The sequence below is a fragment of the Anser anser genome, assembly GCF_964211835.1.
Source record: "Anser anser genome assembly, chromosome: 10".
Lineage (NCBI taxonomy): Eukaryota > Metazoa > Chordata > Aves > Anseriformes > Anatidae > Anser > Anser anser.
In genome coordinates this window covers 8,045,330-8,072,741 of record NC_139730.1, presented here as the reverse complement: position 1 = coordinate 8,072,741, position 27,412 = coordinate 8,045,330, and the positions used below count along the sequence as shown (strand labels likewise).

The window sequence follows — 27,412 nt, the reverse complement described above, 5'->3', positions numbered from 1 at the left end:
CAGGGCCATGCTGGTGGTGGTTGCCTCACCATTCCTCTCTTGGCAGATCTAGCAGGTTGAGGAAAAGATATAGAGGGGCTAAAACTCTCTTTACAAACATGGGGTTGCTCACCCTGATGCTATGTGAGAGGTTAAATGTCACCCTTGCTAAAACCAGTGTAAATTTTGCCTCTAATTTCAGGGATGCTATTGCTTCTTCCTAGATCTGCTCCTACAAAGTTAAACAGCACGCGCCGTGTAAACACACATGTGTCAGATTTCCACCGTTCACTCTCAGCTGCAAGTAGCGAAACTTCTGTGTGCTTTCTAATATAACTTAACACAAACCTGACCTTAAGAGGAAGTTTACACAGCTTTGTGCTCTCGAGCAGCTGAGATTTACTATACGTTGCTGTGTCTGTAACATTTGCCCTTAATCTGTAGTTTGGAAATCTGCCCCCCCAACCCCCCAGCCCTGCTAGGCAGTGGAGACCACGTGTGCTTCTGGCGGGTCTCGGTGAACCCATGTGGTCCATGTTCAGTGCAGCAGCCACGGGGTCCTGGAAAGACAGGGCAGTCAGAGGGGATTGGAAAGAGGAGAGCAGATGCTTTTCTTCTTTCATCTTCCTTCCAGTAAGTATTGATGGACTGAAGGATGGAGGTATTTAAAGTTGACATCAGCTCAGAGGTCAGCAGGCGGGTGTTTTTTGCACTGCGTTTTAGCTGCTTTTCCTCCCCATCTTAAACAGCACGATGCCAGTGCCTATTTTCACCCGTGTAATCCTCTAAGCTGCTGACAGTTTCTGCTACCCCTGCTCTCGTTGCCCAGACCCATCACTCAGGCTGCAATTTCACGCCAAAGAAGATCTGGGTTTCTGTGTGTAGGTGGATGCCTGTTTTGAATCATCCTTGCCAGGAAGATGTGAATAAGCCACATGCAGATCTAGGCTTGCAAATGGAATGAGATGGCTGGGACATGGCTATGTGGTTGAGGGTGGCTGGGGGCAGAATTTTGCTCTGCTCCCACCAGGTCTGCACCTTGTTCTCTTCTACCACCTACCATGTTTGAAAAACGCATGGCCTTTTCCCAAAAAATGGGGTCAAAGTTGGTGGATTTCTGCTTTTCCTTATGGGTTGTCTATGCAGCTGGATGTTCTCAGAAAAATGAGAGTTTTAGGGAAGACCTACATCTCTGTGTCCTTTGTCTTTGCCCTAAACTCTGTTCTTCTGGTCCGTACCTTGCTGGTCTTGGGGTTTGGGACCTAGTTTGTAGAAGTCATAATTGGGGTTTCAGAAGTGGTGGCAGAGCAGCAGTTGAACTGTTGGGGTGCCCGGGGTGGGGGGAGACGATGCATATGCAATAAATTGCAAGTGGTGTCTCTGCTTTTCTCTCTCTCTCCTACTCTCCTTGCTTTAATTAAAACACCCCTGGAGGGTGCTCGACGGGTGGGAACTCCTTTGGGATATTCAGGCAGTCGAAACCCTCAAGGACCGGCAGCCACTGGGGGATACTTGCTTCCACAGCTTATGAAATCCAAAAGTGCTCATTGCGACCGAAGATCCCCCATGGGCACCTCACACACATGTACCATGATGGCACTACGTGGTGGTGTCCTCCACGGGAATAGGCTGCCTCCCTGTGATCCTCAGGGGGAAAGAGTGCAGCCATAGATAGGCACGTGGACTAGGCAGCTCCAAGCTTCATTATTTCTTGGCTGGTGAAGGGACCAGCCCTGTGTTTAATTTGTAACCCCGTTCACAAGCCCAAGGTTATGGTTCAGATCCTCCTGCTGGGGAGCGTTGAGTGGTTCTCATGACTTAGTCTTCCTTCTTTGCAGACATCCATGGGAGCAATAAAAGGAACAAGGGATTTTGGAGGCTTCACTTTCAATAATCTTAATTTCCCCTGTGCACGAGGCTTGACGTGGGTATTGGGTTGCTGTGAGCCTGCCATGTTTCTCTCTGCTAGATCCCCCTCGCATCCTAACCCTGGAGGAGCCGGTGCTGCACCTGGAGCACTGCATTGCGTTCGCAGTGCATGGGAATCCAGCTCCCACCCTTCACTGGCTGCACAACGGCCAGGTCCTCCGGGAGACGGAGATCATCCACATGGAGTTCTACCAGCAAGGGGAAGTCTCTGAGGGTTGCCTGCTCTTCAACAAGCCCACTCACTACAACAATGGCAACTACACCATTGTGGCCACCAACCAGCTGGGTTCAGCCAACCAAACCATCAAGGGACATTTCCTTGAAAAGCCTTTTCCAGGTAGGATTTTCAGTTTTTCTCTTTACATTTTTTTTTTCAATCTGAATATGGGACCAATCTTAATATGGTACCACCAGTAATCCTGGCACCTACAGAAGGCCTAGGCAACCCAACCCAAGGTGGCCTCTCTCTGGAAGAGGTCACCTGTGGAGACCTCTTCTGACCAGTACTGTTTTCCTACTCAGGTGTGCTTTGGTGTCGTGACTCTTTTTAATGCGGCGATCAATACAAAAATTAAGAAAGTTGGTGAAGAATCAGGCTCCATTGAAAGCTCAGAGGTGCGGGTATCTAATCCGGTATATGGCTGGGAGTATGAGAACTGACATATATAACAGGAGAAGCACCGGATAAATTTACTTTTGTCAAGTTTTCAGCAGCTCTGCAAGATTTTGACCCTGAGTACGTGGTTCACCTGAAACCTGCCAGCTGGTGTTATGTTGGGAGTCCTGGTTCTCATCAGCCACATGTCAATGAGGCCTGATGTGGATCGGTGTAGGAATTGAGCTCGCAGTGCTGTTTAATAGCAGGAAATCCCACTTTTTTTTTTTTTTTGCTTGTATCAAGAAGAAGAATTTGATCTGGAGCTTTGGTGGAAGTCAGTCCAAATTGCACTGAGAGGGGAGAGACTAACTTGTTTAGATGCTTGTGTTTTGTAACATATTCTGCAATATATATATTTAAGATCTTTAGGGATTTAAGTGGGAGAAGGGTGTAGGATTGGTTAATTATTTTGGATTTTGGATCAGCTCTGGGGACCCCTAAGAAGATAATGTTTGGAGAGAGAGTATTCTTCTGTGTGGTTGTTGTTATAAGCTAAAGAAAGGAAACCCCTCTAAAGTGATGCAGATTTTTTTTTTCTTCTAGCTTGCGTTTGAGAAATGATTGTAGCTGGATGCAGCAGTGTCGGGATTGTTTTCTTTCTAAATGTGACACGAGCAATTCTAGGCTGACAGGCCTACAAAAAAGGCGACAGCTCAATTAGTTGCTTTGCATCAGTTTGCTAGGATTTCTCAACCAATTGTTTGGAATGCCCCAGTGCGCTCCCGAGTGACTTACAGCTTAACGGCAAAAAAGCATTTGAGGACATGAAGATCCAGCTCTGGGGGTGCAGCAGAGACCTTGTGGTGACTTGTCTGCTCTGTAGGAACGTGGAAGGTTTTTGTCTGCTCTCTGGCTTTGCAGCATCACGCTGGCCATCATGGGGTTAAGATCCCTGCGTGCTGCTGCCTTCAGGAATGATGCCATGAGAAAGTGGCAGCTCTAAATTGGCCCCTGCAGCCCAAGAAAATCCAACAAAATAGGACGTTTGCTAAATATAGAAAAATACCAATGGTAGTCTCATTTATTATTTATATCACACCATATATGTACACAGAATTTTCCCGCAGGTCAAATATCATAAATGCAAACCCAAATCTCTGCCTTGAAGATCTGACAATTGAACAAATGAGCTGATATGAATGGGAGTGGAAAATTTATATTCAGGCCTCAAGGATGATGCTCCGTATGGCTATCCAACCTATTTATGTTTCCTGCTGTCGGGAAGGAAGAGCAGCTTATGAACTGTAGGTGGGTGAGGTGAGGCACAGGTTTGCAGTGTCAGCTCTGCCAGGTCCCACCTTTGTGACTCCATTTCCCCGTCTGTGAAATGGGGACAGCTCTAAGTAGGTGCTGGACCTCCAGAAAAGGGTACAGATCTGCTGTTCTGGAGAGCTGATTTTGGAAACGGATCTGAGCCATGCTGTGATGTGGAGGGCATACTAATGTTTGAAGCAACTCTTGTGTCAGAGGCTCCGGGAGAATCTGTTTTTTGTGAAATATAAGTAAAACATTGCCCTTGGCGCATCTTCACCCACACCTTGTATGTGTTTGTTGGTGTGGAGTGCTTTCAGCCTCTGAACCGTCTTCCAGCAAGAAATGACCCATTTCTCTTATTTCTTTTGATCCAAAGTCCCAGGCTGTTCCTCACCCTGGTAGACCCTGTCAGCACAATCCAGGCTGTAATTTACTTTGCTTGAAGTTCGTTGCTCCATCCACTGCCAAAGCTGACATTAACACTCAATGCAGCTGACGCTTATTTCCCCGTTTGAAGGTAGATTCCTCCAGAAAATGCCTCAAATTGAAGGTTCCCTATTGTGATTCATTCGGGAAGGTTATTGCCTATAGCTATTCACACATGCAAAAGTTTTGCTAAAACTATCCAGGATGGAATTATTAATCTTAATGAAAGCAGGATCTGGAAGGCTTATCAGCATGGAGAAAGAACCCGTGACAGTGTTTTTTAGAACCCCCTGGTGTGCGACCTCTAGTTGGTACAAAGCCAGATTGCGCTGCCTGGGCTGGGAGAGAAATGTGCTATTACAAGCTGGATTGGAGATATCTGTTATTTCATAACCTGTCTCTCTGCCATGTTGTGGCTCTTGGAGCAAGGACAGTAGCTCCCAGGGCAAACTGGTGCCATTTCCAGTAAAAATCTCATTGCATGTTGTCATTGGCATCTCTACCATAGGCTGCCATCTCCCTATTTAATCCACAGAGGTTGGTCTGCCTACCTCCCCCTTGACGACTGTTGAGTTCTTTGGGAACTTTTCACAGAAGTCAAGTTGACTGAAATCTCTTGGTTATGTTTTATGCTTCAAAAAATAGGGAGGTTTGAGTGGGAAAAAAATTATTGTGGGTTTCTGCTGAGTTTTAGTCCAGCAAAGAAAAATGGAAAGAAGAAAATGTAGAGTCAGCGAATGTTTTATGATTAGACTGTCTGTGTTAGATTAAAAAAAAAAGAATTCTCCAAATAAAGTATTTCTTCCTAATTAATTAGTTCTCTTGCTAGGAAAAGCCAAGACAAGTTGTTTCTGCTTGACTTGACACAAAAATATTTTTTTTCAGTTCTTTTCCCCCTATTTTGGAAAGCCATGTCTGTCACCTAGGGATTGCTTTCTGCTTCCCTTCCAAACCTCACCCGTATTTCAGCCTGAGCATTTTCTCATCCTTCCAGGAGCCCTCTGCCAGCAAAGCTGTGTAAACTCCAGTTAATATCAGGCTCAATTTCTTACATGGGCAAGTGAATTGAGAGCTGACGTTGTTCTCATGTTATGTAAACTGAGTGTCACTGAGAGCTTTAGACCTCATCATCAGAGCCCTCGGCCGTCTTCGGAGCTGAAGGGGCTTTACTGAATAGTCTGGAGCAGTCAAGTGGCTGACACAAGGGGCTGGCGTGTCTGTCTTGGGGAATAGGCAGCTCTAGGACAGACACTGCCTCCACACATATCCAGTACAGACATTATTAGCTTCCACCAGTGATTCAGTAGGCTTTTGAGGGAGCCCAGAAAAGGTCTCCTGTAAACCCCTGCCCTGAGCTGGGCTGTTCTCCCTGGGAGCTGGTCCTTGTCCCTGTAGGACTTTGTCCCTGGGTGAAGACTGGCAAAATCTGCCTCTACCTCACCTCCATCCAGCTGAGCACAGGTGTCTGCTGAGCTTTGCTCGCTTGCTGGAAGCTGAGCCATTTAGCAGAAGTCCCATGCAATGTGCTGCTGATCGTTCTCCGTTTTGGCATTGCTGTAGCATCCTTCTGCTCCCATCTCAGACCAAGGCCCCCGTGTACTCAGTCCTGACCCCTGGCATGTCCTGCTGACATGTCTGCTGCAATTTCCAGTTACAGTTGCCCAAGAGGACAAAATATGAAATGTTTTTAGTTTCCTGGGCTCTTGGGGGTAGAGTGTGTCTGAGGGGGCTGGGAATGAGGCTGCTCTCCCTTTGCTGTGCTGCTAATTGTGTTGCTTCTCTCTTTGTCCTTTCCACAGAGAGCACGGACAACTTTGTCTCAAGTAAGTGTCTCCCTGCACTTTGAATATTGTGGGAGTTTTTAATTTTCTTTCCCCTTGTGGTTCTGTGAAAAATCAGCGAGTCAAAAGCAAGCTGAGGCTGAGGTCACACAAAGCCCTGGCTTCCCCACACATGAGCAAGATTACTGGGGAGGTTTTGATCATTTGGGGTGTCTCTAAAGCCCTGGAGATGCTCAAATCCCTTGAGTGAGGTCCTGTAGAAGGACCTTGTGTACCATAGCCCATGTACGGCGTGCTCTGTAATATGGAGAGGGATGAGAAGGGGGACTGAATTTTCATAGTGTTTTCTCCCCAGATTTTTTCCTTTTTTTCTCCCCCTCCCAAACCCATACAAGTAACTGTTTCTTTGGACCAAATTCTGCTGGAGTTAACATATTTTAGCCCTACTTAACCCAGTACATTTCTAGGAGATAGCTCAGTGGGAGGCCACCCACCTTAGCAGACCAGGAACCCAAAAGTTTCTTGGTTGTAGGTTGTAAGGTTGGAGTGTCATCCGCATTGTCCTGGTCTTCTCTACCAAATTGCATAGGGAGGTCACTCTGATGGTAGATCTTGGTAAAATAAAATGTCACAGCCTCTGTCAGGAGTGAACTGGCCCTCTGTAGGTCAGGCACCACCTTTGGGGGCGTGCAGGTGCCTTGGGAGGTCTGTGGGAGTCGCACTGAATCCTCTCTTTGGTGTCTTGGTTTCAGTTGGTGATTACGAAGTGAGTCCCACCCCACCCATCACTGTGACCCACAAACCAGAGGAGGACACTTTTGGGGTGAGTCCTGTCCTCTTCTCACCAGAACTGTTCTGCACGTATTTCTCCTTAATGACGGCTCAGTATTTACAGACCTCTGCTGTTCTGAGGTGTTTGCAAGGCAAGATCTCTTCTTTTGTGATTCAAGACAGCCAACAATCAGAAGGATTTTATGGCTTGTGTCGGGCAAGCAAAGTTCTGATGTGAACCATGTGAGCCTCTTGGGTCTGCAGTATGGAACCAGGCAGCTCTTTGAAAATCAGGCATCCTGTGAAGCTGCTGCTGGCAGGTCAGAAATTCTTGCTCTGAGAAAGTAGCACCCAGAGAACAAACAAACAGCCGGCCGTGTGTTTCATACTATTATCAAACTGTTAAGTCTAGCCCTGTGAGGGACTCAGATTTAGCCGGGTTTAAATTTGTCAATGCCAGTTTGCCCTCTCTCCTGCTCTGTAGGGTATGCCAAAAATAAAAAGGAAAGAAAACCCATGGCTTATCAGATCTCACCATTGTCTTTCTTTTACAGAATCCAGGTAGAGAAAAAAGAAGTGTACAAGTTTTGGAAAAAAAAATAACGCATTATATAATTGCTCTAGCTATATGAAAGTTTTAAGATATTGAAATCCACCAAGTGTTAACAGAATGAGCGAAACACAATTCCGCTTGGTTTCGGTCCTCATCCAACTGAAACTCTCCTATAGCTGAAGTGGAAGCTTTGAACAGTGGGATCAGGGTAATAATGTGCGCTGATTATTAAATATAAAGCAGGGTGGGATGAAAATAATGTGTGGTAAAATGAAAAATTTAAAAATATCATAGCTGATGTATCAAGGGCAGGGAAAAATGTTGCACAATAAAATAACTTTTTTGGTTAAATGATATATTTTCTATTAGAGTAGACAGTTTTGTGAAATGAAGTGAAGTTTGAATGCAACACAAGACACAGTACAGGAGAACAATTGGACAAATGCCAAAGAAATTGTTGTTTACATCAATGTAATGAAAGCATCTCGAGCAAAGACTTGAAGCAATAAATATTCATAAATATTAAAATAAGCCTGAGTTGGTAAACCCTGTAGGGCAGGGAGGTTTTCTTTTCTCTGCTTGTTCACTGACACACTGGAACCACGGTTCTAGTGAAGGACTTTGGACACTGCTATAGCATAAATATTTACCACTAAAAATTAGAATAAATAGGGAACCATTGGAGGCTTTAGGGAAAAAAATGTGTTTTTTTTTTTGGGAGGGGAAAAAGTTCTACTTGTTTACTTCTGTTTTGTGGTTATGTTCCCCCCCCCCACCCTGTTTTTTGACCTGAGGGATGGTTGGATGGAGAGAATTGCCCTTTCTAAAGCATATTCTGCTGCTCCTGCATATTCCAAGCTGAGGTTAGTATAGCTTTAGCACTGTGACATCAAGGCACGATAGTGACACTGCAAATGACAGCTCTTGATGTGTGGTGAGGGGGGGAGAGGCCAGGCATTGGAGCAGAGGTCCTCCTTCCTGCAGGTACCTGGGGTGAGAGGCTTGGGAGAACTGGTGCCAGCCCAGCACTGCTGACAAAGGGATCCCAAGCAGCCCATGACGCTTCCAGTCTGTATCAGGGCGCTCTGTTTTTGCTGTATTTTCCTCCACAGCTGATGCCCATGGGGCTGCAGCAGGTGGTGTGAGCCTACAGAAAGGCAGGGAGGTGCCTCTATTTCCAGTCTACTCTCCCCAGTTCCACTGCCTTGACTCCAGGTTTTTCCTTCCAGGTTTCCATAGCGGTTGGGCTGGCAGCTTTTGCTTGTGTCCTCTTGGTGGTCCTCTTTATTATGATCAACAAGTATGGCCGGCGGTCCAAGTTCGGGATGAAAGGTACGTGCAGTCTCTTTCCTCTAGCAGGAGGCACCTTCCAGGATTGCCAGGTCCTTATAGCGCCCATGGAAAGGTGTTGTGGCTTTATTCCTATGTTGTCGATATTGGTGCAAAGCCTTCTGAAGAGGATATTGCCCAGAGGATGTTGTCCAGCCCTCTTCTTCTGTTGTGAAGAGAGCGGTGGAGATGTGTGGGCTGGTGGTTCTCACCTGTATGCACGTGTATTGATGTTGGGCAGCATGTTTTCTTTGTAAAAGAACCCATGGGCTGTCCAGAAGAACGTTGGCTGCTCCCTGCAGCCACCTGCTAACGGAGTTGCTCTCACAGGAGGATGTGCTTGGATGAAATCTCTTTCTGTGGCCCTGATGTAAGGGTTTTCCCTCCGGTTGCACTGGGCACAGAGGGCAGGGTGTGGAGGGGGAACAGGAGGATGTGAAATTATTTCGGTCTCTTCTGGAAAAAACAGGTGCATCAATTCTCTGCCTGATTGTGAGTGGGGACCAAGGTGCTGCTATAAATTTGTAAGGTCCGTGTCAGGAAAACAAACGCTGGCCTGCCTTTCAGTGATGTAGAAGGTCTTTCTGTTGTCTCTCTGTTGGAAACTTTCCTTCTCTGCTTAAAAAATAACCGCTTAGGAGTTTTTTCAAGTGACTCTGCTGCTTGCTGTGCGGAGCTGGCCTCTCGCTCCTCCAGCATCCACGTCGTTGTGCTGCGCTGTGCTAGAGCTAGTGGCAGAAGGAAGCCGATGACTGGCTACCATCTGATTTCTGTGACTGTCCCGCTGCCTCCAGGTGGGAGCGTTGGTGGTGCCCGCTGGAGGCAGGAGGACGAGCCTTCACATGACAGAGCCCTCCCAGCCCAGCCGGTGGCTCACGCAGGGGCTGTTTTGAAGCCAGGCTCTGGCAAACACGAGCTGCTGCCAAGGCTCCCGAGTCGCAGCCTGCTGCCTGGCCTTGCTGGTGTCTGCGTTGTAGGGCAGGTTGACAGGTTTGGAAATGTTTCTTGCGCCTGCCTAGAGCTTTGTTTGCTTTAAGGAGTTGTATCCTGAGTGGGTCCAGATGGGATTCTGGCTGGAGTTTCCCCTATGCATCCTATGGAGATGGAAGACAGGACTTTAATTAAATAGCAAATCTTCTACACCAACTTAGCAATATTTAGTCCATATGTCCAATGATAGGAACCATCTGGTAGGGTGTACTGACTGGTGGGTGGAGTAAAGGAATGGAAGGCATGGTTCCTGGGATCAATTCCCAGCTCTTCTGCTGACTGACTCAGTGTCCGTAGTCAATTAGCTGTCTTAACCTCTGCCTCTGCTCTAATTCCCCATCTGTAGAACTGAGATGATGTTATGTGCCTTCTGGTGGGATTCGTCAGAACGCTTCTAAAGCGTTTGGGCATTTGCCACTGATGGGGCTTAGAGATACAAATATAAAAAGGAAAAGTAACTTCTGACCCGAATGGAAGAATCAGAGAGGAGCGAACACGATGCGAATAACCGGTCTCGGTGAACAGATGTGGTACTTGTTCAGAGCTGCTTGGCTATGCGTGTTAGTGGGTATGCTGCATTCCCAGAAACCAGAGGTGTGCTGCGATGGACCCATGTGTTGCAGTCCTTGTGAGGAAAAAAAAACACATGTAACCAGAAAAGCCTCTTTTCCTCTTCATTATGCTGCATTTCCTCATCTCTGATATGAAAGCACAGCTCTGCAGAGTTCCTAAAAGTTTTATTGATGACGTTGCCAGTGCCTATGGCACCTGCGACTCATTACAGAGATATCTCTGTGGTTTTAAAGATACGTTTAATTTGTTATCTCTGTCTCTCTAAGCAAATGCAGCCTAATCATACCACCTAAGCTCTGCTCCCTGTTGGAGGCTGCAGATCCTCCTGGCCTGTGAGCAGTCTTCCTCACAGATGGCTTTACCTCCTCTGATCCTCCTGCTTTTTTTCTAGTGTCGTTTCTGCCTTTTTCTTTTGCTATGGGGCCAATGTCAACTGCTATGCAACAAGGCTTTACATCTCTAGCCTGAATCTTCCTCCCTTGCAACAAACTCGTGAGTAAACCTCAGCATTTCATCCACAACATGTATGCCACTCTTCCATTGCCTTGTGGTGGCTGAGATGCTTGGCAGTACCCTGGCTGTGGCCTGCCCTGGCAGCCGATTGAGTTCTCGCCCCCTCAACAATTGTCATGGTCCCTTCTGATTTTTCCTAAATGTAATTTCTAAAAAATGTAATTTTTAAACTTTCTTTCCTCGCTGATCAACCGGTCCATGAGCCCAGAACCTTGCTTTTTCCTTTCCATGGCAGGGGTTTGGAACTGGATGGTCTTTAAGGTCCCTTCCCACCCAAACCTTTCCGTGATCCTGTCAAACCATCAGATGACTTTACCGAGTGGTCCTGAGCTCTCGTCCCATGGTCTTGTGTACAGGTTCTACCTTATTGTGACACCTCGTACTGGATACATTGCAGTCAGCAAACGCCTCTAAGTCTCTCTTAGTTGGCATTTTCCTCTGGGTCACTCATTACCCATTAATTCCTGGGCAGGAGCCATCATGTGTGGCATCCAACATGTTATCGTTGATTAAGAGAAAAAAAAAAACAGAAAACACCAAACCTCGAGTCTCTGTGGGAAAGTGCATCACTCCCTGAATCAGGAGCTGTTCCCAGCCAGCTGATACGTTGCCACTTGTTGTTGAAATCCCAGCTTGGCAGGCCTGCAGGAGCAGGTTTTTCCCTGTTGTTTTTGTCAGGGACGCAGAACATCTTGTGCTCGTGTTGGACACGTTACCCAAAGTACCTCACGAGCCTCTCTGAGCACATCTTTTTCCTTCTGCATCGCCGAATGTTCAGCAGATGGTTTATTGCCTGGTGAGAGAGGTGTGCTTGGGCTGATGGGGCTGGAGACCCTATTAGGTTGGCGAGCATCCCTGGGCTGGTCTGCCAGGTAGAAAAAGGAGATCACCATTCCAGGGCACGTGTGCTGGAGGAGGACAGGGAGAGGATGGTGTGCCCACACTCATCCCCTTCTGGTGGGTTGCACATCCTTGGAGCCCCCTACCTACATCCCAGGGGTACGGATGGGTGAAGCGGCTCCTGTAGGCAAGGGGGCTGTGGGACCACTGGAGGTGGGGTGCTGGAGGTGGCAGGAGAGGGGCACACAGAGCTCCTCTTGTGAAAGAGTTGGGGGGCAGGAGCCCAGCAACATCCTGCACTCGCTCATTGTTTCTCCATCTCCGTGTCCGGAGCTCCCACTGGAAGGTTTTACACCTCACCTTTTGGGGTCAGCCTTGTAAGCGGGAGCCTCATAAACCCAAGTCTTCCCATTGAAATAGAATCCCAGCAGATGACAGGAAATGAAATTTCATAATACTTTAAAAAAAGCCACACACAAGTCCTGGGACTAACAAAAATGAAATTTCATAAAACAATAACAACAGCACCAAGAAGTCCTGGGACTAACAAAATGTTCGGATGGCACAGTGATGGAGGCCATATAAATGCTTAGGTTGATGGACTAAAATATACGCTGCTTTTGCCTATTTCCTGTTACATTTGCAAGTATCTAGGGATAAAGAGAGTGTGCTCATGCATATTTGTGTGATGTATTCCTGGTGCTGAAAACCCTTTTTTTTTTTTTTAAAAAAAAAAAAAAGTGTTTGCAGAGAGATGGAGAGAAAGAAGCTAGAAAAAAATCCAGAGACAAGAGTACTTGTTTTGCTGAGATGAACTGTTTTCCAGGCTCTGTGATTAAAAACTACTTATATTTCCTAAATGAGGTTTCCTCCTTGGTGGAGGCGGTGCTAGCAAATGGCTCAGAGTTGTTGTAGCTAGCAAAGAATCTATTGCTTTTTAATCTGATTTCCTGAAGAAATAAGGTGTGTTCACACTGTGTCTGCGCGTGCAAGTGTGCGTGCAGCTCTTCTACTTTTTCCTCTCTGTCTGCAGCAGTTTTTGGGTCTGCTGGCCCCTTCCACCCAGAGAAGAGGGGGGAAGGACTTAGAGATCTAATTTTTACAGACACCGTGGAAATAGGGAGCTGAATAAAGAATGACCACTTGGGTGATGCCCCACTGATGGAAATACCTCGAGCCTTCCTGGGCACCAGAGAATCCATATAGATACATATCCTGGGACAGAAAAACAAATCACATGGGAAGTGGCTTTCATGGGGTCTGATGTGGTTGTGCGGTGTGTACATCTGTGCAAAAGCAAATATGTATTTTCTTTCTAAAAAAACCAAGGAAGTAGGGGGAGAAAAGAAAGACCAGTAAATAAACACTGCCCACACTTGGTGTGATGTTTCAGGAATCGCATCGCTATCAGTTCGCTCGGTATCTGTTCTAATAGCCCTGATCAAAGTGCTGGCACTGCTGATGTGCATGTGGATGTCAGAAGTACTTGCAGAGCTGTTCCATTGTAATTTAGCATTAGTTAATAGGTACTTAAAGTAAAGTGGTTGCCTATTTGATTATGATTGGGGGTTATTAACATTTTTTTCCATAAACAGATGGTAACTGTCCGCTGAGTCGATTGCAGAACAATTCCAGGGTTCTGATTCAAGAGGACCTGCTCCTGCAAAGATATATCGGATGCTTGGCTTTTTGCTTTTGTTGATTTGTTTTTTTGTTTCTATTTTTTTGCTTTCCTCCTTCGGCATGCAATTATCGCTGCAGCTTTGAAGAGGGAGGAAAAAATATATACAAGAGACATGACCTACCTTTCAGATGAGGCTTAATGCTGACCTGCATTGCCTTGGCCGAGTCCGGCAATAATCATGCACTAGTTCTTTTTCCCTGATTATTGGTTTGCAGGTGTATAGAAATGAAAAAAATGCTGTGCAGCTCAAAGAGGCTCAACTTTAAGCGTTAGGTGCTTGGAAGTCTGTGATCGGGGCCCTTTTGTTTCAACCTCCTGGGAGAGCATCCTCCTGTCATGTAGCAGGAGGAGGAAGGAAGAACAAAGTAGTGCCAGCACAGAACTGGGAGAGAAGCAGCCATACATTAAAAGTCACATCTAACCATGGTAGCTCAAGGATCCATGGTGAGCCGTGCAGACGAACTGGAAATTGGAACCGACTGCTGTTGCTTTCTGTGACCCTGGTTGTGCAACCAGAGCTCCTCACCACCCCCCTGAAGTGTGCAGGCAGAGCAACCGCATGGCCTTGTCTGAGATCGGGGCCTTTCCTTGTTGGTATCTCTCCTATTTGTTTTAAAAGCCCCTTGATGTACTTCTTGCACTCAATATTGCTTGGTTTTATTTGCCTGGGAAGTGGATTGAAAGGGCATGTGGTTTCACTGGGGCTCCTTTCTATAAATGCCTGTTTATTCTCTGCTGAAGTGCAAGCCGTGCTATTTATTTATTTATTTGGTGGCTTCAAGGTGATAAAGCGTGAAGCTCTCCCAGCCGGTGGGTGCCTTGGTCTCTGCTCAGCTTGCTGCCCATAACCAGTGAGGCTGTGGCGTCGTGGCCCCAGGCTCCTCGACAAACCTTGGAGAGATGCCACCTCCCCAGGGGGCTGTGACAAGGCTCCTGCGTCTCATCTCCACCAAGGCTCTCCTGCCCGCAGTCAGTGCTCACAGCCCGTTTCCCAGGTTTTGTTATTCTGGTGGAGGCTTTGGAAGATGGGCTGGTGCTGCCTGCAGGAGCAGGGAACCACTCTTGTTGGAGGCTGGGGAGGTGCACCAAAAAACCTGCAGCAGAAATTAGAAGGTCAGCAATTATTTAGATCTAGAAGTAAGACTTATTCCCACTCCCAGAAGCATTAATAACCTATTTATAAAGGAATTGTAAAGCGTGCTGACCAGCCATCAGCTAGCATCTATTTGAGTTACTTTTACAAAACCAAAATACCTATTTCAGGCAGCTACTAAAAGCAGTTTTAAAAAAAAATATCAGCTCAGCAGTTTTCTGTGACCCAGGAAGCCCTGAGCCTCCTTCTTAAGTTCCCACAAGCTCTTTTCCCTGACCTTTCGTGGGCACCTTTCCTTGCTCCGTGCCCAGATGCTGCTGGCCCTGGAGCCCCGTGGTGGATCATCAGCCTTCAGAGTGCTCTGCTCCGTGCTCAGGACGGCAGCAGTTGCAGGATTTCCCCTCTGATCCCAGACCTGAGGCGTGAGAAGAGCCTGGAGCTGGTGTTCATCGTGGTGGTCATTTGGTGTTCATCATGGTCATCTTCTGTGTCTCATGGCTCCATTGCTGCCCCTATCTGTTGGCTCCCACTAGCTACAGAAAAGTTTTTCTTCATTTTCTTTGCTTTGTCCAGCGCGTGCAGGAGTCACCAGCCATGCTTGAAGGCCCTGGTTCATCTGGCCTGTTACTCTGCAACCCAGCATCCTATACGTGCTGGTGCTGGGGTGGATTTGTGGCTTTGCTGGGTGCCTCCTGATCCTGCCGAAAGACCTCACCTTGTGACCAGCGAGAGGTTTTCCCGTGGAAAAGGAAAAAAGCAACTTTTGACCAGAGTCCCGTTGAGAGGAGCAGCTTTTGGCAAGGTGGGCTTGCAACACCTGCCTTCGAAGCCACCTGAGCCAAAGCAGTGCAGTGGCTTCCAAACCCACAGAAGTTGACAAAACCATACAATCGTGGCAGAGAGAACGGATGGATCTACACGGATTTTGGATTAAAAGCTCTTTGCCTTGCTTCTCGTTCGACCTGAACCACCTACTGGAGCTGGTGCCAGGCCCCTGCATCACCATCTCTGCATGCTTCGTCCCCAGCAAGCTGCAAGTTTCTCCCAGCCTCATGCGATTAGCAGAAAAGAGGCTTTGAATAAGTACGAGGGGAAAAATACTGTTTTCCTTCACCCTGGTCTCCCATAATCTGAGATTTTGGGGGCTGGCAGCTCGGTGGCACCAGCAGGATCGGCGTCCTGCTGCAGCACCAGCGAAAGCCTGTGGCGCTGAGGCAGCTGCTGGGATCGGCGCGAGGGAACCGGCCCCTTTTTGCTGCTGACAAGACGATTTCATCTTGATGCTCTAAAAGCTCTTGTGACATCTGCAATTTTCCAGATGGATAACGAAAACCTGTAAGCAGGGGCGTCTCGGCGGCTTTCTAAGCGCCTGCCTGTGGAGCGGCATCCATTGGTTTCATATCTGCTGACAGGGCTTAATAATCATTACGCTAAGTGGAGCCAGCGCTTGGGAGGCAGGTGAAGCTGCTGCTGTCCTTGGGCTGAGATGTGCTGCGGAGATCCATCCCTCTGGGCTGATTTCTACCACTTCTTGCAACCGTGCTTCTGCTTGGGAGCCCCTTGGCACCTCTGCACCTGCTGGTGGCTTTTATTTAAAGGAAGGGAGCCAGCGGGGATGCTCCTGATCTGGCCCAGGGCCTGCCATGCTCCCACGGGGCCCCAGTCCCGATTTGGGGAAAGGAAAGCAGAGCAGGAATTTCCCACAATTACCAGGTCTTGTGCCAATAAGCAGAAAATTTTTTTCCTTCAAAGTGCTCCTAACAACAGCACGGTCTTTTCCTGATTGATGCGGGGTGTGATAATCAGTGTGGTCTGACCTATGAAGCTATGATTTTTTCATGAAGGAGAAATGTCTGATAGTGCAAAAAGGAAAGAAAAACCCCATGATTTTTAGGCAAAAATAGCCTAGGATCAATATTCAGTCTCCTTAATCGATTTTTTTTTTTTTCTGGCCTTTTTTTTTTCCATTTGGATTTTCAGTAGATTCTCGTGCTTCTCCCTGCGTGGGGAGGCTGCAGTGGCTTGGGGATGCCCGGGCATGGTGGTGCTGCTGTGTGTCTGGCTGCTGGGAGCTGTGAGGCAGCCGTGTGGCATGCAGCATCCCGCTGTGTGTGGGCTCGGGCTGCTCTGTGCTGGTCACCGAGGATGCTCTGGGGCCGGACCCAGGAGAGGTGGCTCGGTGTGAGCACCGCTTGTTGTGCGGGCGGAGCTCGTGGGTACGGTGCTGATGCACACAGGAGCCCTCAGGCTGGGGTGTCCAGCACAAAAATTTGGTTTTCTTTAATGTTTTTGAAGTTTGGGTCTTTGTTTTCTTACTTGTGGCTGTGTGCACTGGCTCAGGGACGTGCTGCCCGTGTCACTTCTGTACCTGCAGTGCCGCTTGACTGGTGGGCAAGCAGCAGAGCAGGTGAGGAGGAATCCTCCTTGCTCTGCAGTTTGCTGCCCCCACCAGTGGGTGCTTTCAGGAATTATACAGCTCCCACCCCCACCCTCCAAATGATACGTATACACCGCTTAGCTAGTTTGCAGGATATGTTTCATTTCCAAAGAATTACTAAAGGTATTGGATAACACCAGACGTGACACCAACCCTGGTGGCGAGGCTCCCCAGCAGACCCCTTGCCGTACCCATGCCCCGTTTTTGCGGCCCCTCACTCTGTATTCACCCCCACCCTCTGCCCTTCACCCTGTGCTTTGGGGAGGTTTTGTGGGCACCCAGACTGCCGCTAGCCGGGAAAGCTGCACGAGTAAAATTTACTGTTAATATTAACACTGGTGTATGGCACAGCTCATATCCAAGCCAATTTAAATTAATTTTTCAAGTAAGGTTTTTTTTTTTTCCTGAGATGCTATCAAATATTTTACTAAGCCCAAATATATTGCAGCCTTCATTGACTAATTTTGTAATTCAATCAGGAGAAAATAAGGCTGTGGAGGTAGTTCAGCGTGATTTGTTTTTATAGACCAACTGCTTCATCCTCTCAATCCTGCTATCATTTAGGCTCTTAAATAATTTTTTTTCTTAATATTTCCTTTGATGTTTTACTATAAATTTCAAAGTTAGACTTCTTAATTTCTTCTGCACGGCAGCCATGAGAACAAATGCAAGTTGTGTGCATATGCGCACACATACACGTATAAAACGGGAAACTTCTTTACTGATTTACTGTACGGCTGCCTTGTCAACGAGTTTCTCTGCTCGGAATTAAATTGGTAGCAACATCTGGTAATAACGCTTTATGCCTTTTGGGCTGCTGAGTGCTTTTGCTGAGTATCCTGCTATAGACTGCTGCAGGTTTGTCCCCATGGTATGGAACCAGGAGAGGAAATACTGTTGATTTTTGCACTAGGACTTTGCTTAGCTACTTTGACCATTATTTCATTTTCTCTCTATTTTTTTTTAAGAGTATTAATTCATCTGTCTCCTATTTGCCCTCAGTCTCTCTTCATCTGAAGTGTCATGATAGAAATTGAAATTAGATGTGGCTGTCTGCAGAATTCCCCTTCTAATCTGCTGCTTCGGGACAGCTGGATTTTAGATTTTTCCCCCCTTTTATGTATTGTCATTTAATTCTAAAGAGGAAAACATATGGTCCTCACTATGTGTTGGTTGTTTCTTGCCTTTTTTTTTTCCCCTAACCAAGGTTATTATGCTGCTGGTGTATTTAGGAGTGATTTTGGCTTATTCTGTCTGCTTAAAGATTTCAAGTAACGCTCCTCGGCTGCTACTGTCTATTAGCGTGATATTGGAGTTAATGGGGTGTCAGCATGTGCCAAAACCCCTCATCAGCAGAGCACGGGTATTCCACCCTGGCATATTAAAACTGATGTCAGAAGGGCAAAGGAGGGCACCTTCCTGCCTTTTGAGATGTGTAGGTAAAGGCATCGATTTAACTTCTGCTGAAGTCGCTGTGTGATAACGTCACACCAAAAAAAAGTCTTTTCCTCTTCAGTGCATCCCAAAAGAGAGGCTGAAGCCTGCGTTTGGTGGAGGGACGCTTCAGAAAAGGAAGTCTCACTCGGGTGCGCTTCTGCCAAAGCTTTGTCAGGGTTTCAGCCTGCGGTTTTGGGACCGGTTGTATGGGCAGGCTTTTTGTTCGCCTGCCAAAAAAGCAATGAGTTTCTGCTTTACTTTTGTTAAAAGAGGAAAGGTGCTATTACATTTTTGTCAATTGAGTCTTTTACTGACGTGCTACTGGGCCTTTGAACGCATGCCAGGCATTGTTTTTTTTTATTATTTTTTCCTTTAGTATTTGGATGAGACCAGAACAAGCATTTATTTAGCAGCTAGCCTGCAGTCTGCAGAAGGCTGTGCAAGCTCTCTTTTTGCAGAGGATTCCTCAGTTCAAACTCCTGTTGTCTAAACTGACCGGCGGTGCTGCAGCCTTCTTTGATACCAGACTTCAGACCCTGCCCTGGAGGCAGGCAGGGAGGCTGCGAGCTGCCTGACACTGTGTTTTGAGGACAAATCCTGGTTTTCAACCAATCATAAAACCATATATTTTCACTGCGTCAGGCTTTACCATTAGAGATCTCTCCCACAATATGCCTGTCTTCTGAAAACTTTACGCTTCCCTGCACCACCAGCACTATCTACAGAGCATTTTAGACATCACAACACTTTATAATGTGTGCGAAGACACAAAGGCATCTCCTCGTGAAGCCCGTGGTCGAAAATGAGAACAAATGAGGACGTGGAAGAACGAGGGGAGAGGCGATGCAGCAGCCCAGGCGCTTTCTTGTCAGACTAATGCATGCATTTTGAGGCTTTGTGTCACCCTGAACAAATCAGGTAGGGAAAGAAGAAACCCAGCTCTGAGTGCTTTGTGCGTGGGGAGTGCGTGTGTGTTACGTGCAGTCATCCCAGGGGAATAAAGGTAGGGAGAGGGTTTATGGGGCTGTGAGCAGCTGGCACTGAGTGCCTATTTATCTGCGCCGAGCTGCAGAGCCAGGTTGGAGTGAGATTTGCTGTCGGGAAGGTTCTTTAAGGATAAATAATCTTGGCTGGGATTCACGCTAATGATTCCCTAAGTGGGCCGAGGTGTCCTGGGTGGTAGAGAAGGGAGGGAGGCCAGTGTTTGGGTCTGTTTGGGGGTGTGGATGGGGAAGATCAGAGAGAAGAGGAGTAGGAATGGTTTCCCATTTCTGTTAGTAGTGTGGGAGATGGAGAGCCGGCAGTTGAATTTTAGTTTCATTTGTTTGTCCTCAAGTAGCAGGTCTGGATGCTTGCCTCTGATGGATGCTTCTAGGATGTTGCCTAGACAAAGAGGTTTGGTTAACATAGAGTCAAGCACAGCTCTGTCAGCTTAAATTATTGAGGAGGTACATCCAACTGTCGCAATCAAGTAACAGCAAAACCAAAGCAGAACACACAAACCCATCTCCTCGCCGGTCAGAGGCCATCCTAGCGCTCATGCTGCTCTCAGGGGGACCCGGGTGGCAGCCCTTGGTTTTTAGCCTCCTGTCTTCATCCTGCTCAGGGCAGGCTCAACAGAGGCATCCAAACACCTTCCTGCAGTACTGATGGACTGAAGTTTTGGATATGGTAACATAATGTGTATTGTTCTCTGCTGTTCAGCGTGTTTTGAGTGAGCAGCAGCACTGCAGGCTGTTGCCTCTGTTTTTGCCTTGTGCTGCAGCTGTTGAGGCACAGGGGGGTCAGACACATCCCGGTACCAAAGAAAGTCCTCAGGATATTAAGACATAATCTCCTGGAGGGTGTGGGCTGGGGGAAGTGTTGCTAGTAAATATTGGCTCCTAGAGGATAACAAAACGAGCATTCCTCGTCTGCTCGAGGTAGCTTATCCCCATTTCTGGGGCATGCCGCGCACGCAGATTACGCTGCAGTTGTGCCATTTCTCGTGCCGTGGATGCAGGAAACGCAGGCTGTGGGGTGGGTGGATGCTGTATGAGAGCTGCTGGAGGCGTGAGGACCCGCTGACGTGCCTCTGCTCCAGCTTTCATCAGCATGCTCGCAGCCTCAAGCCCCACCAGCTCGGCAGATTATCCTGGGGGTCCTCCTACCTGACGGGCTGAGCTCTGCTGCTGGATAACTTCATTAGCGGTTACCTGTTGAGAAGGACACGCGTGCCAGCGTTTCTCTAAGTGTGGGAGTTTAGAAAGTATTGAAGGGAATTAATGGACAAATCCTACTGTAATTCCTGCAACATCCTTTGACAATCCTGGGTTTAATGTCTAACAAGTGTTGAGGTATACATGATGGGAGTAGGGAAGGGGACTTAAAATGGTTTATTAATGAGAGAAAAAGAGTTTGCCCACAGTAACTCAAAGTGAGCAGCTTTGTATGGTGTCAGTGTGAAGAGCAGGACAGAGACAAGCTTGGGGACAGACAGGCTCCCTGCTGTGACCAGAGGCAGGCGAGCCATCCGGAGCGTGCTAGGGTCAGGGGCCATGCAAACAGAAACGCCGCCTCGCAGACTGTTAACGTTGCGGGGCTGGGTTTTCATTTACCCTTTGCTAACAAGTCTGTCTTGGTTAATTCGCACACAGCGGTTTGATGCCGAAGTAGCTTTTGCAGAGGCTTAATGAGACAGTTCAGTGCAGGCTCATTCCTCAGCCATCCAGGAGCGGTGGGTTTCTCATTAGGCAAATGCAGAAGCTAAGCGTGAAAGCATCCTGAAATGCTCTCCTCAGACTTAGGGAGAAAGTGTTGACCATCCTCGTGCCATTTGTTCACCTCTCAGAAGGGACAAATGCAGGTTTTGGGAGAAGTCTAAGTGTATGCTAAGTGTCTTCAGAGGTATACGTTTCTGGCAGATCTCTCCAGCATCTGCTGATGAGAAGTGCTTCCTGCACTCTTTCACTGTGCTCTTTGTTGGAGCTTGTTATTATTAAACTTTTTATTATCGTGTCAGCTGGAAAAGATGAGCTGCGAAGGAGGATACATTATCACAGCCTTCCGCAGGCAGCAAAAGGGAGATTAGAGATGTTTTCAGAAGGTGAAGAGACAGAGAGTAATGGCCTGAACTTCAGGCGGATTTAGAGCGGTTGGAAAAGTTTGGGGGGGGCGGAGGAGGAAGGTGTCCAGCACGGCAGTGATTCAGAGCTCGGAGTGGAGCAGCAGAGCCAGGTTTCCAAGAGATGTGCGTGCTGTGACCCCAGGGCTCCCTAAAGACTTCTCCGCCAGCTTTCCTCCCCGTGACCCTGTTGCCCTCCTGGGGGATTAGTGAACGCGCCCTGGCACTGCAAGGTGCGCGGTTCACAGCTCTCCCCGCTACGGGCCACCTGCTTATTTTAGCGCTGACAAGAGCACCGTGTACAGATTTTCCGCTTACAGCCCCGCGTGGTCTGCTTGCTCCCCGAGCCCGCGTTAGTTCCAGCAGCTTTCGGCGCCCTGCCTCGATCATCGTGCTGGCAGGCGGGCATATTTCATGCAGGAAAAGCATTTTTTTTTTTTTCTCCTGGAGAACGAGTGAATTAAGCTACGTGTTTACTGCCACTTGAGCAAAGCGGTCCCAGGCTGGGCCACGAGATACATGGCTGGTGTTTAAAATTAAGAGAGCAAACATCAACATAGAAACTAAGAGAGGGAGAGGGAGCCTGGGTAATGGGATTGCATTATCTCTGCACTAATACGACTTTGGAGATGGTCTGCTGCTCTGCAGGGATTTGGGGAGTAATGCATTTGATAGCATCATCTGAGAGGTGTGCATTTATCTGTGGGTATGTATATTGAAGCCCGCATATCCCTGCCTATGTGCACGGTGTTTATTCTTCCAATTTAAATTTCTTTATCCCGGTGTTTTATCAATCCATCTCCAGCCCCGTGTGGCAGCCCGGCAGGTGATGCTATGGGATCCTCCTGCAGAAGGCTGGGGTGCAGTACAAGGGGTTAACGTCTTCTCCTTTGAACTGCCACCTGAAAAGCCTAAATAAAAAGCGTTGCACCCTGAAAAGTCAGAACGCAGTGGCAAGCCTCCCAGGGACTACATCTTCGCTCCTTAGTCTCTGTTGGAGACGGGAGGGGAAGGCAGATTTCAAAGCAGGGCGCTGCTGCCTGCTAATGTGCCCGCTTTGTGGCCTTATTAGCGTGGAGAGGAGCAGCGGCGCCCCTTTTATCTCAGCTCTCGGGGTGCCATGCCAAGGTGCATCGATTGCCGAGGTGTCTGAGGCCCTGAATTGAGAGCTTTCCAGATCAGAACCAGCATTTTGGATACCTGTTGGTGTGTGTGCAGCAGTGCTGGGCAGGCCATAAATTATTCACATCCATTTTTTTGTAACAGACAGTTACAGAAGTGAGTTACAATGAACGGATCCAGCAGTTTACAGTCAAGCAGGGCATGGTTGGTGGGAAAAGAGCAGGGGAAGCTGGGTCAGAATATCCAGAAGAATGGGGGAGGATGCTGTTGCCTCTGGGCTCTGCAGAGTTTAGCTTTGTCTTTATGCAACAGCAGTATTTTTTTTTCTGATTTGTTTTTGTTTGGTTGGTTTTGTTTTGTTTTAAGGTCACTGTTCCTTCTAGAATATGCGTGAAAAGAGCCTTTTTATACCACAAGGAAAAAGAGATGAGCTTGTAAGTAGGAGAGGGACAGCCTTGGGTGGTGGGGGAGCTTTCTGTGTGAGTATGATGTATGCTTAAGGAGAGAAGGGCACTCTTCCCTGCCGTCCTTGGGAGTAATACCGGTGTGAAAGGGAAGGGAATGACAGGAATGAATGCAGCGGCTTGCATGGCTGTTGCAACTGGGGAGTCAAAATAAGTTGTGGAGTGGATATGTTTGCCTTTGAGGCTGCTTGAGGTGTATTATGGGGCCTTCAGCTGATGGAGGACATTGCTTATGAGTGGTCGGCTGATCCCCACCCGGCTTCCTCACTGCAGGTGAGCTCTGGCCATGCTGAAGCTCCAAGTGGTTTCTCTGTAGTCATTTGTCACCTCTTGTTCCATAATGTCACCACATCTCTCGGCTATTCCTTTAGCTCCGCAGATCCTTTCCCGTGAAATGTAATTTTCCTAATGTTTTGAAATAGCTTGGATGGGAGAAGGATGTATATCTACTGAGGAGTTTAATGCTGCTGCTCTGTTGCAACGCATGCTAATTGTGTCCCAGTTCTCTGGCAGTGGTACCACCTGCAGCAGGCAGGTCACTTCGCCTGCGATACCCCAGTGTGGCAGAAGGAGATGTCCTTCTGCTTAAAGAGAGAGCTCTGGCTCTGCGGGACAAGCCTTGGTCTGCCTGCCTTTTTCCTCATCGCTCTGGGCTGCTGACGTGGAGGGAGGACATTTGTTCTGCAGGATAACGCAGCCCACCTGAGCTGGGCTTGGGGCACTCATCTCAGAGAAGGGAGCAGCCACCATGAGGACCTCCCGGTCATCACGAGGTGGCTGTCTGGAGAGATGTCTCCTGCTGGCCTCTGAAGGAAGGGCTTGGAAGGAGCTGCTGTGGGGCTGCTGGATGACCCCAGCCCCTGGGCTCAGCTCCAGGCTCGCTGCACCTCCCTGCAGGCAGGTCGTAGGCAGGCGGGAGGCACAAAGCTCTGCTCGCGGTCTGAAGAACACACAATAGAAGCTGCTCTCGACAATCCAGGCAATTAAAATGTCTGCTCGGAGTATAAAAAGAGTCTAATAATAATAATAATGGTGAAGTTAATGAGATTTCAGATGTCTTCGCTAACTGGCCTAGGTTCCCTAAGTTCAAAGATGTGTTGTGTTGAATGAAGTTTCAGCCCCCGTGAGCAGCAGAGTGTTTTTCCCCCAAGTGCTTCAGGCTGTAATGAGCTCTGAGCATCCCTGATCAAGCAGCCTGTGTGGGGCATGTCTCATCCCAAGGGAAATATGCATTAGTCAAAACGAAGTCCAGAAGGGACAAGAGCAAATTTGCAAAACATTCTGCCTGCTGCCTTGTTGGAGGAATTCGGAGAAGAGCAACTGAAATGATTAAGGTTCTACGGGGACTGTATTTTAGGAAGAGATTAAGAAAAAGAAAAGCTAAACGTAGAAAATCCAGATAGACAAGAGTGAACGGGAGTTGATTCCCAGCGGTGCATATTTAGGAGTCGAAAAACGGAGAAGCAAAAAAGAATATTAAGGATGCAGGAAAGGAAAATTTGGGGTGCAGAGAATCAATTAAGCAATTAAAAACCTGCGTATCTAGATCCCCTTTTAAAGGCAAGAGGTAGGAGGAGCACCGAGGAGTCCCTGTAATGGACACCTGGGAGCTTGGAGACCTTTGAGCTGTGCTGTGGCAGGCAGGTGACCAGTGCTCTCCCCACGGTGCCTGCACGGAGACGTCCTCCTCGAGGTCCCTGCCCGGTGGGAGGCTGAAAAAAGAGGCTGGAAACTCACAGCCTCACTGTGCTGCTCCTTTCTCCTCGGTAAGGGGCTCTCTGGGTTACCCCCATCCCTGGCTGTGTTTTCCCCTCCCTGCTGTTGTGCCGGTGCGTGCAGTAGCAACCTGTAAGGCACGATAGGGACGAGTGGCTGCAGTCTCCCTGCTGCAGCTGATTAATTAACTCTTCAGATTAATTTCCTTTCTGATTACCGCTTGATTAATTCCTCCTAACTCTGTGAGACCTCCTCACCACTTAATCCTCTTTATAAGCCCTCAGAGTGTGATGCTTGAAGTAAACATCAGGGGAAAAAAAAGAAGCAAACACGGCGAAACACAAACACGCCGGGACCAGCACCCAGGGGCTGTGCCGCAGCTCCCCGCCTGCGGGGCTGCCCCTCTTCCCTCTTCTCCTTGCTCCCAGACCTCCTTCCCCTGCCACCTCTCCGGTGTGTCTGTAGCAAATGGCATGATTTCACTTGTTGAGCCTGATAATTAGCGACAATATCCCGGTAATTTGCAAAGGAGGCAGGAGGAGGGAGCGGCGTTCAGCAGCATTAGATTATTTTATTATTTTTTTTCACAGCGTCATTAAAGCAACCATCTAAGCTCATGAAACAGCTTTTGATGTATGCAAGGAGCCAAGATATGCTGGTGGTGTGGCAGGATGAGCCAGACGTGAGGACGTGTGCTGCCCAGTGCCATGGGCAGGTCCCAGAGGCGTGGGGACAGCAGGGAGCCACCAGCCAGGAGTGGGGGGACTGGGAGAGCCGCGGGGATGGCAATCGGTGCAGGTCATGGGCTCGGAGTAAACGGTGCCATCAGGCTGAGCCTTGGCTTGAGTCTGTACAAAGTCTCCATGAAGAAGGCAGCAATCCTGATCCTGGTGGGGATTTTCATTTTTTTTTCCCCCCTTTTATTCCTGGGCATCCATTCCCAAAGGCCGCTGGATGCTTTAATAAAGTGTAAGTAAAAACATAACTTATGATAGGACAAGAAATGCAGCCAAATGAATCCCCGAGCAAGAATGAAAGCTTTCCCCATCTTTCCTACACACAGTAAACTGATGCTTACCCCTGGGAAACAACATTTAAAGAGCAACAGCAAGTCTTGGCCGTTGTTCTAGGGGAGTGTTTTGTGGCTGGTGTGAGGCTGTAGTATACACCAGCTCAGACCCACTGAATTTATTTTCCTTGTGAACTCAGCTGCCATGGTTAGAGAGTATTTTATGCCCAAGAGCAAAATTTTCCTTTTGTTTTGTGGCTATTTAGTCTGCTTTATACATAAACATGACTTAAGCTAATGAATTTGGCTGAGTTTGAAGTGCCAAGTGGCAGAAAAGAAGAAAGAAGGTGTGTGGATAGAGGCAGGGGCACTGATTTATTTCCGTGCTGACTGACAGCACAAGCGGCTCGCGGAGGTTTTGCCCCGAGTGCCATTCCCAGCCTGCAGGCTGGGCTGCGATAGCCTTGTGCAGCCCTGCCCCGAGCCCTGCCGCGCTCCCCGCGTGCAGTGCTACGGTCACAATGCTCAAATCAGCTTTAGATCTGCCGTTTTGCGTTGTCCCTGCTGGAAACGCGTTGCTTTGGCTGATAAAGGAGGCTGAACTGCACACAGAGGATATGCCGTTCCCATATACGTGGCACGAAGCGCAGCCCCGACAGATTGCCAGGGCACGCTGGCTCGGGCAGGCTGCAGCCGGTGATCTCTGGCCGTGAAGCTGCTTGGGCCAGCGCTTGTTTTTCTCTGATGTCACCACCTCTAAGAAAATATTCCCTTCTGGCCCCGCGGGCTGCCTTCTAGAGGGTGTGTGACAAATCCGGGCTGTGCTCTGCTGCTTTGGCACGGACACGCGCGAGTCTGCAAAATAGCCTGGAGTTTCTTGTGGTCCAGTAGCCCAGCTCCTGAGTTACAGGAATGGATTAATGATCTCTTTTGGCTGTTTCTGTAATCGCGTGATGATTTCAGGGTGGGGTGAGGGAGGGATGAAGCCCTGCTGGTAGCACACCGGGACCAGCTGCGACCCTTCCCCATAGGAGCCTGCAGCGCCAGGGCTGTGGGGCAGGTTTCTGGTAGGGAAGTCCCACACCCCAGCAGATGCAGGCTGGGGGGGTTTAGGGGACCTGAGCCGATTTGTTCTTATGCTGGAGTCCTGCAGAAACTGCCTCTTGGGTGCCAGTGGTCCTGTATGCGTGACTTTTGTAGGTTAATCACATCTTTCATTAGACAGCAAATGCCCTTTATTTGCCTTTTAATCTCTACTATGGGTGTTTTATTGCCAAGCAACCTCCAATTCCTACAAGGGTGGGGAGAGCATGTTGGGATCCATGATCTCCTTTGCTCAGCCTCCTAGGACAGGGGATTGATGCCCTGTTCTCCTGTTACTCCTGTAGGGTGACCGAGTAGCCCTGAGGTGGTCACATCTCTGCATCTTGTCCCATTGTTCACCCTGGTCTTGGCACATGTGTTTGGATGTTACTGCCCTAGGAGCTTAGCTAGGCTTCGGGCCACTTTTGAGGGAGCCTGTCCTTAATTGCTGCAAGTTGGAAGCCTGGAGGAGGGCAGCAAATCGGGGAGAAAGTTCTCCAGCTGCTCGTCTGGGCTGTGAGCATCGTCTGGATCAGACAATTAACTTCTAAGGACAGGAAAAAGGAATAATTTGGATATTCTGACTATATCCTGAAAATCTAGCCAGAAGCAGCCGGAATACGACTTGGTGGAGCAGCGCTGGCACGCTTTTTTGGTTTCCTACGCAG

At 48.2% G+C, this 27,412-nt stretch overlaps 1 protein-coding gene across 11 annotated transcripts in view; it reads left to right on the top strand.

Annotated features, from left to right (window-relative positions):
* Window positions 1-27,412, top strand: part of NTRK3 (neurotrophic receptor tyrosine kinase 3) — a 207,439-nt gene that overhangs the window by 55,792 nt on the left and 124,235 nt on the right. For 10 of the 11 annotated variants that reach the window (XM_083849720.1, XM_083849728.1, XM_083849723.1 and 7 more), the window contains 4 exons: window positions 1,949-2,245; window positions 6,046-6,069; window positions 6,780-6,850; window positions 8,581-8,683. In XM_083849720.1, coding sequence (XP_083705846.1) covers window positions 1,949-2,245; window positions 6,046-6,069; window positions 6,780-6,850; window positions 8,581-8,683 — 495 coding nt within the window. The remainder of the gene's footprint in view (window positions 1-1,948; window positions 2,246-6,045; window positions 6,070-6,779; window positions 6,851-8,580; window positions 8,684-27,412) is intronic. The other variant, XM_083849724.1, reaches the window with a different exon arrangement.